General features: G+C 38.1%; 1 protein-coding gene across 1 annotated transcript in view; it reads left to right on the top strand.

The window, feature by feature from the left end:
* TERB1 (telomere repeat binding bouquet formation protein 1) overlaps positions 1-9,942 on the top strand; it is a 38,346-nt gene that overhangs the window by 17,439 nt on the left and 10,965 nt on the right. The window contains 5 exon segments of the mRNA XM_007940223.1: positions 932-1,241; positions 2,922-2,986; positions 3,278-3,373; positions 7,466-7,615; positions 7,919-7,984. Of these exon segments, the coding sequence (XP_007938414.1) occupies positions 932-1,241; positions 2,922-2,986; positions 3,278-3,373; positions 7,466-7,615; positions 7,919-7,984 (687 nt within the window).

Raw genomic sequence — 9,942 nt, 5'->3', positions numbered from 1 at the left:
CCTCCAAGTTCATCCATGTTATGCGGTGTTTTGCAGATTCTACATTATTGTTTAGCATTGCATAGTATTCCATTGTGTGTATGTACCATAGTTTGGTTACCCATTCCTCAGTTGATGGACATCTAGGTTGTTTCCATGTTTTGGCTATTGTGTATGTACTACATTTTGTTTATCCATTTGTCATTTGGACATATTCTTTTATTTTTAAGCTATCTATGTTTTTATATTTGGCATGGATTTTTTGTCTTTGTAATCCTATCTGATAATCTCTGCCTTTTAATTGTTGTGATCACTTCATTTTCATTTAATATAATTATTAATATGTTTGGATTTAAGTCTGCCATTTTGCTGTTTGTTTCTTATTTGTCCATATATTCTTTGTTCCACTTTCTGCTTCTTTTATATTAATTTTTAAGTATTATATTTTATCTTGACTTATTTGCTAAACATTTTAATTTTTTTCAGTGATTTAGGATTTATAATATCTTTCTTGGTCTCTAGCAGAAATGTAGAAAATTTTTATGTAGTCAAATGTATAAGTTTTTCTTTTATGATTTATTGGTTTTGTGTAACACTTGGAAATACCTTCTTCCCTTTGAGAAAATTAAAATATCATGGTTTCTTTTAGAACATATATAATTTTATTTATATATTTATTTAAATATTTTGTTTATGTCAACTTTATCTTTGTGTAAATTGTAAGATATGGATCCAAGTTCTGTTTTTTCCCAGATGTCTACTAACTGCATCAGCAGCATTTATTCAATACATTCCCTTTTCTTACTAATGTGAACTGCCCCAATCATACATATTTTATTGACAATCATAAACCTTTTTTGCATTGTTTGAAGGGAATATAAATTTGATTATAAAGCAAATGAATTATCTGGAAGTGATTTACTTGTCATTTTTACATTATAGGGACTTGGAGAAGAATATAAGCATAGTGTGACTTCTATGAAGATAAGTACTCAGAAACACCTCCATGCAGGTGATACTGGTAGAGGTACCGAAGCAGAAGAAAAGGATAAAAGCCAGTCTTGTCAGCCTCAGAACTACAAGTCCCCTGTAGTCATGTCTAAAACATGTGCAGAGGATGACCAGATGAAGACCTTGTTAAAGAGTGCCAACCCAGTGAATGCTTGTTACAGGGAGAGCAGTAAAAATAAGACTTTATGTAAAGCCAGTTCAAGCTGCAATCAAAGCTCATGTGAAGAAACAGCTTTTGAAAAAGAGTCAAGGTATAATTTAATCACCGTTTCTAATTTTTTTGCTGTTGTTAATTCAGCAAGTACTTATTGAATACTACTGTGTGCCACAGTGCTAAGCCAACCTCACTGCCATCAAGTCGGATCCGACTCATAGAACCCCTCCTTGGGTTTCTGAGGTGGTATCTCTACGGAAGTAGATTCCCAGTCTTCCTTCTGAGGAGTGGCTGGTGGGAATGAACAGCCAGTCTTCTAGTTAGCAGCCAGGTGCCTTAGGCACTATGCCACCAGACCTCCCCACTGGGGATATGGAAATGCTGAAATGTGGTCTTAGAAGGAGCCTAAAATAGGAGATGGTGGGAAAGGAGTGTGGATGAGGAAATATAGGTCAGTTCATCTAGGGCCTTGCATGTCATACTCATTTGTTATTTTAACTCACAGGCCATAGGGAGCAATTTAGGATTTCAAGATGAGTGACATGATTAGATTTGAATTTTAGAAAGGATTCTCAAGATAGAAAACCTGAACTGAAAACTGTGTACCTGAATAATAGTACATGTGTTGATAATCTGTCAGCAATGATGTTGCAAGAACCAACATGTAAGTGTGCTATGGTAAAGGGAATGGATTTGTGATTAGTGTAGGGTGTGATGAGAATCTGGCTTGGGCTCGCCCTTGCATTTGTTCCCTGCATCTCATCTGCAGTACATATAACTTTTCCCCTTGTAGGTAACCTTTGGGGTTAAATTCAGAGTTGTAGCTTCTTTTTTAAACCTTTTCTTGTATTCTTCTCTGATGATTGCTGTGCTAAGTAAAACTAAAGAGGATGCTGCTGTATTCTGGGCAAGTTGTTACAGGACAGTGGGCAGAATATCATTATCAGCACAATGGATCACACCACCACCACCCGTTTGTCCCTCGTCAAGACCATTCTTGATGATTTTACCTTGATTTCTCAGGGATGTGGAATTGAAATGTAGTGAGGTATGCTCTTGGACCGGTCTTCTCTCCCTCTGGCCTTCCACCTCCACTCTTCCTCTGTTAGAGTTACCCTTATTGCTACCTCAACTAAGTCATTAATATTTCAATATTAATGCCACCTGAGTTACTAATATTTTCAGCTTCTTTTAAATCCTTTCTTTTCTTCTTTGTTGTTCTTCCTACCAGTGTAAGTACATGAACAGATAGTTATAGCGGTAGCTGTCACTGTATCTGTTTCCTGATATACAGTTCTTGCCTTTTTATGCACTATGTGTTACTGTTGTGGAAGTATAGTCATAACTTACCTTGAGTCATCCAGGAGCACAGGGTTCAAACACACAAATGGTTTGGAGTCGGGGAGGATTTTAAAGTGCTTCATGTTGGATCCTTAAATGATCACTGTTAGTACTTTGCCATCCTGCATCCATGCTCTTTTTTCCTTCCCACTGGTTTGGTTCTATCCCTTTTTGTTCCTTCCTCCTGTTCTCTTTCACTTTTTTTTTTTTTTTCCTCCCTTGATTCTACTCGTATCAATACTGTTGTTCTCTGGAGTATCTGGAAATAAGGCTAGAAATGTTGCAGACCCTACTTGGACAGAATTTGGTAGATTTTGGCAGGTCCTGCCTGTGGCTCTTTCTGCTTTCCAAATCCCCAGAATTACAGCATTGCTTGCAGAAACATGTACCAACCAATATGTTTACTTTTAGTGATCTGGTGTCTCTTTTCTTTTAGTGACCATATTTTTAAACATCCAACTCCCATTATCAAAAATAGAAAACAGCAGTTACCAGTAACAGGTATGATTAAAACTGTTTTTACTTTGGTTTTTCAACAAAAGAGATGATTAAGTGACTGATGCAGCTAAAAATGTACACTGGTATGTCTGCCCTCTCACATATGAGCCATTTCTTTGCTTCTGGCATTAATCCTCAGTCATCCTTTATTAATATCCAGAACCTTCCTATTTATCCACCAGGGTGGCTAGACGTGGGCTAAACTTCATGAAAACATTGAGAATCAATCAATCTTGCAAATGTCAGGTCCTTTTCATTAATCAAAAAAATCTTGCATTTTGTAATATTTTCCAGATCCATTTACGTTATGTTCAGATATAATAAATAAAGAAGTCATTGGTTTTCAATCAACTGACAATTGCTCAAAAATGTTGAAATATAGGTGCTCAGGTAACTATTTTTTTTTAATTACGTCATTTCATAATTAAAACGTATATGATATTAATGAACTAGAATTTGTAATAGTCCTACCTGTGTGATTAAACTTCATTTCCTTTGGAGAAATAATGATCCCGATCATCACGAAACATTAATATTAGTGCCTTCCTCCTTCAGAAGGACAAATCGGCACCAAGTTGAAATCCCAGTGCTTGTGTGTGTGAATTTACACACACAATACCTTTCTTATTATTACTTTATTATTCTCTTTTTGTCAATTAATACCATCTGTTTTGGTTAGCCAGTGCTGCTCTGACAAGAATATACCACAAATGGGATGGCTTGAACAAACAGGAGTTTATTCTCTTACAGTTCAGAGGCTTTAAGTCCAAGTTCAAGTGCCAGGCTCTAGGGGCTGTGAAAGCCCTTCAGCTTTAGACTTCAGCTCTGCCTCCTGCTCTTGGCCCACTGAAGTTAGAGGCTTTTCTTCACTCAGACAGCTGCTGGCTGCTGAGACTGACACCCTCAAGGTTGACAAGTAAAAAGGCACAGTCTCGATGTCACCAAACCACACAGCAGGCATTAATTCAAGTCCATCGAAAGTCCCAAGGTTGGCAGAGCATGGCAGGCTGCTGAACAACGACACAGCTACATGCAGAGTCCAAGCATGCCATAAGCTAGAGACCATTCCCAAAGCTATTTCTTATATATGGGAAGGAGACCACATACCCAAAGCAGCTACTCAGCTGCTCTGATAGATTCCACCATAGAGTTAATTAACAATCTCACTATGGGGAATAACTACATTCAGCTGCCCAGCCACTCAACCAGGTCCAGCCAAGTTGACACACAAACTTAGTCACCACACCATCTACAGGTTTAAGCTTACTGAATAAAATAAACATTTTTTAATATTTTCAGAGAGCCAATAAGTAGATAGGTAATTTGGATTGTGCTCTAACATTATAGGAATTAAGCAATGTCTTTTTTATTTTATTTTATTTTTATTGTGATTTGGGTGAAAATTTACAGAGCAAATTCACTTTGCATACAGCAGTTCACATACATTTTGTCTCATGACATTGACCACAATTTACCACAATGCAAAAGCTCCCCTCCCGCTTCCTCCCGATAGTTACCTTTTCCCTGTGTCCATCCCTCTATGCACTCCTGCACCCTGAGCTGTCTTCCTGTGCATAAGCACCCCTTCTTTCTCCCATGATTGTTCTCTCCAAGGAGTGTATCTATCTCAGGTAAATGTTCAACTCATATACCTGTATTTTGTTTGGCTGGAAGCCACAGGTGTGGGTTCAATTCCAGACCTGAAGGGCAGCTAGGGACCATAGTCTCAGTGGTTCCAACATGCTCTATCAGACCAGCAAACCTGGTCCCCCCCCCCTTTTTTTTTTCCTACAAATGATTTTGAGTTCTGTTCCACATTGTCCTCCCTCTCTATCCAGGATCTCCTACATAGATCCCCTTCCAAGTGGTTGACAGTGGTAGTCGAGCACCATCTAGTTCTTCTGGTCTCGTAGTCGTATAGGCTGCACATCGGATGGTGTACCAGTTGCTAGGACTAATTGTTTCCATGAATTTTTTATTTTCTTCATTCTTCTTTGCTCTGGATGAGGAGAAGATCCATCATTGCATCTAGATGGCAGCTTGCAAGCTTTTAAGATCCCAGTCGCTACTCGCCAAAGTAGGAGATGGAACAATGTTTTGTGTAGTATGTTATGCCAGTTGAGCTTGACATCCCCTTGCAACTATGGTCCCAAGCCCACAGGTTCAACTACTTGTTCCCTCTGGGTAGCTGGCTGTGACCACGAAGTGACTACAACCTTGCCCCTTGTCAGCTCTACTATACACCTGGGAATTCAGATCATACAAATAAACTTATAGGACCATTGTCTGCCAACCCTATACATGGTCTTGGGTACACTCTCCGTTTCATAGACACACCTACTAGTTCAGCCCGTCCACCCATCTATCCACCCATATACCCATGTTTGCCTTCACTGACAACGCAGTATGTAAGCAATGTCTTTTACGTTTACAATAAATACACAAACATTTCCAATATTCCATGCACTGCTGTTTCTTTTCCTGCAGTGCTCTTGCATAGGTGGCACAGTGCTTACTCTAGCTTTGCTTCCTGTTTCACGCCGTGTTTCCTCATCGTTTGCTCTGACTGTGTACCCCACTCTACAGACAGTTCCATACATTCCTGCTCCTCCATCTCAGATGAAGAATTTCTGTTACTCTCAAACTGATAGCTAACTATATTCCGAATCTCATATTTCTTCACCATTATAATAATTGCCAAGCCTTTCTCATGAGGCTCTCTCTGTCCATTAACTCCTTTATAAAAACAAACTGTGCTTAGCTATCCTCATCTTAAAAAAAAAAAAGAAATTCCAAATACATTGTGTAGTTTGCTATGACTTCTTGTGTCCGTCCGCTGTTTCTTCTTACTGCCAATTCCTGCTCTTGATCCCTTCTTGTTCAGTGTGTTCATGCCCTTCTTATCCTCTTGCAATCTGGCTTTTCTTTTATTGCCATCCACTAAACTTTAACATTAAAAGCTATCTGAAGCCTCATTTTTCCCCAAAGAGCCAATGACTTAAAAAAAAATTATTATCCTCTGTGGTAGCTCTTAGGAGCTCTGGTGGCGTAGTGCCTAAGGCACTTGACTGCTAACCAGAAAGCTGGTGGTTCAAACCCACCAGCCACTCCTCGGAAGGAAGGTTGGGCAGTCTACTTCCGTAGTGATACTGCGGAAACCCAAGGAGGGGTCGCTATGAGTTGGGTCCGACTCGATGGCACATAACAACAACAGCAACAATGGTAGCTCTTGACTATCACTCCTTGGAATCCTTTCCTCTCAGTAGTCTAAAGCTACAGTTCCCAGACTGTCCACCTTGGTGCCATCTGGCACTGGGATGAATTTGGAATTTTCCCTTATCAATTTTATAAGGGAAATACAATAGTCATCATCTGTTGGACCTGAATGATTGCTAGCTCAAGGTAGTTCCTAGTGTCAGCATTAGATCACACTACATTGCTTTTGTGTTGTTACATCTTTGTGAAGCCAGGAACTGAACTCACCTCTGTGACTCAACTTTCAGGAAAATGATAGGCCTATAAGGTGAACAGCCATACCAGGAAGGTTCTAAATTATTAGAACAATCAACCATGTGAGAGCTAAAGCTAGTATTTGCCCAAGGCAAGAAGGGCTGGGAAAGAAGGACAAAGGGAAATGGTAAACAAAGGAGGAAATGGTAAGAGTGCTGTTATATTGTGGAGATTGCAATGAATGTCTCAAAACAAAATTAGAAAATTAATTTGTAAATGTTCACCCAAATCACAATTAAAGTTGAAATGATGGGAAAATTTGAACACTGACTAGATGTTAGATGGAATTAAGCATAATTTTCTTAGGTGTGATAATGGTTTTCTGTGTTTATTAAGAAAATTAGAGTCTTAACTGTATGGATACATATGAAGTATTTACAGATGAAATTATACTTTAATGCAAATATTCGGTTTCGTAATCCAATATGTATGTGAGGGACAGCGCAAAATAGGGGTGTGAATTAAACAAGATTGATCATGGGTTCATAATTATTGAACTTGGGTTATACATACATGGGGATTCATTACATTCTTCTGTCTATTCTGTGTGTTTGAAAATCACTATAATTAAAGAGGTTAAAAACAAAAAAAGACCTTAAGGTTACTTTTTAAGTATTTATTTATTTACATAATTATTTTATTGTGTTTTCAGTGAAAGTTTATACAGTATGGGGTCACTTTGTTGAATGCCTTCCCTAACAGTGGTTCCTGCTGTGAGTCAGAGCAAGGGAGGTGCTCTTCTCTGTCACAGTAGCTCTATTCCATCTGTTCACATCTCCAGCCCAACACTCATTTCACTATGTTGTATTTGTTGTCTTTACTTCCTCACGTGACTTTGAACTTCTTCAAATTTAATTTCTAATTTATTTTCTGATTTGAATTCATTTACCAACATAAAGATACTTGCTTTCATAGATCTGTTCTGAGATGTTGTGTACCGTCTATACATCACTTTAATTTGTTTTCTTTTAGGTTGCATAGCAGTAGGAAAATCCCTGAATAGCCGAAACTTTAGCCAGCTCTTGCACTCTTGCTCATACCAATGTGATCGTCACAAAGTTATTGTTGAAGCTGAAGACAGATACAAAAGTGAACTAAGGAAATCAATTATCTGTAACAAAAGTAATTAATGCAGCAACTTTGAAACTGTAATTATGACTATACCTTCTGAACATGTATCTAAAATATTCAGTATATTAAAAACTAGAGGGTAAAATAATGTTGGAAAGAAAATATGTATTTGAGCAGTTAGTGATTTAAGATGTACCCAGGGAGTAGAATTAGTCTGTGGTGGTTTAAAAATTCTACCTGACCCACTAAGGAGTCCCACTAGAAGGGGAGAGCAGGAAGGATCCTACTAATGAATTGACTGCTGTTTCTCAGATTGATACTCTAAGCATGCTAAGTGTTTTCTGTGTTTTTCAGAAATTCTGCTGACCCCACATAGAAGACGACAACTCACAAAGGAATCTGCTACCCCTGGAGGAATAAGTGAATACAATTAATTTTTAATAAACTTAAATTTCATATATTTATGAGAAAGACAAGAACAGCTGATTAGTCTTGCACCCATCATTAAAGGCTCCTAGGTGTTAACCCTTAGCTCTGGTGCAGGTCAGGCCTTCTCAGAAAGAGGCTGGCTTTTCCTTTCCCCATGCTGCTTGCTCACCCACTGCCCGCCAGCTGAGGAATGAGCAGGCGGAAAATAACGTTCATTAAGCATTTGTCAGGTAGTTTATTAACATCATTTCCTTTAATCCTTATAATTTAACAATATTAGCATGTAGGAATTATTTTATTCCCACTTTAAGGGATGATGAGTTAAAAGGTAGAGCTTCAATTTGAATACAAGTCTTTTCTTCAAAAGCCCCTGTTCTACCCACTAAACCACATGTCTATTTTAAAATTACTCTCCTGCTCACAAGTACTTCAGAGAGATTATTCATAACTTTAGTACTTTCGACAGTTAAAACTGAAGGGACAACTAATGTCAGCCATAAAGTTCTGCTTAAAAATGGAATCATCTTAAATGATGAGTTAATTTATGGAAATTTTTATTTAAGTACAGGGTTAATGTTTCAGGTTTATCACCATTCCAAATTTATTGCAGAGATTTAAAGAACATTATCATTTTTATTTATATATGTGGAGTTAATACCTGCAGAATAAGAGTAAGCAGTTTAGTACACTGCTTGCCATCTACAAGTGGCATCTACAGGGCCTGTGTATGTGTTTATTCATTGCGGATACATTTGGGCTTAGTATAGCCAGGAACATTTTGCTACATACATTTGGCCATTCTCACTGCCAAAATCAAGAAAGAAACTGGAAATGTCCTTTTTATGTCTGCATCTTTTTCTAGGTCAAAACTTCTGCATGCAAATTAAGTATAGTACCATTACAGGGGAACCTACTTGTAAAACCAGTATTTTTCTGGAAACTGCTAGAAAATGAGTATCTTTTTGTATGAACATGTTACACTTAGAAATCTTGTTCTTGACAAGGAGTTGGCATCAAATTAATAGATTTTTTTTCTTCAATATGCCTCAAAAATAAGTATGTAACAACTGAAAATGTTCTATACTCATTTTATGTCATAAAGTCATCTGCAAAACCTCCTGACATGAGCATAATTAAGGTTCAGACATTGATTATAAAGTGGCATCCTGTTGTTGTTTTGCCGTCGAGTTGGCCCCAACTCATAGCGACCCCTCCTTGGGTTTCCGAGGCAGTATCACTATGGAAGTAGGATTGCCCAACCTTCCTTCCGAGGAGTGGCATCCTGCATATAGTTAAATGACAGCCAGTAACTACCATACAACTTTCATAGGTTCAACTTGCTTTAGCTAAAACCAAACAGTTCCAGACAGTTAATAATTTGGCCTGCTTTTTTAGAATTCAGAATGGCATCTTGAGGAAGTGGTGATTCGATTGATTCTGTGTATCTTTCTTCCAGCCTGGTCAGGGATGGTCACTAGATTGCCATTTTTAATTGTCTGTTACAGACATTCATTACCACTCCTTTGATTATAGGTCACACCTAAATTTTATACCATTCTTTTGAGGAGGGATTATTGTAGCATGTAATCATTTGAAGATTTCCCCAGTGTTCTCTTTCAGGGTTAATTGAAAGGAGTTGAAAACAAGTCTCTAGACCCAAGCCCTGTTACTTATATTCCCCTGATGCTGATCGACATTGGGAAGAAGACTAAAGAAAGCACTGAGGCTCCTCTCAGGCTGCCCAGTATTCTGCTGCAGAAACCTGTGAAGAATTGAGCACAGATACTAAGTATATGTGTTGGATTGGGTTCTCTAGAGAAACACAAAAACCAGCAAAGTATATATATATATAGAGAGAGAGAGAGAGAGAGAAAGAGAGAGAGAGAGAAATTTATCTTAGATAAATGGCTCACAAGCATGTAGAAGCCAACAAGTTCAAGCTGAAAAGT

This window comes from Orycteropus afer, unplaced genomic scaffold (assembly GCF_000298275.1).
Source record: "Orycteropus afer afer isolate SDZICR_OR568_19922 unplaced genomic scaffold, OryAfe1.0 scaffold00067, whole genome shotgun sequence".
Lineage (NCBI taxonomy): Eukaryota > Metazoa > Chordata > Mammalia > Tubulidentata > Orycteropodidae > Orycteropus > Orycteropus afer.
Note: the sequence above shows the minus strand (reverse complement) of the source record. Positions and strands in the feature narration are given on the sequence as shown.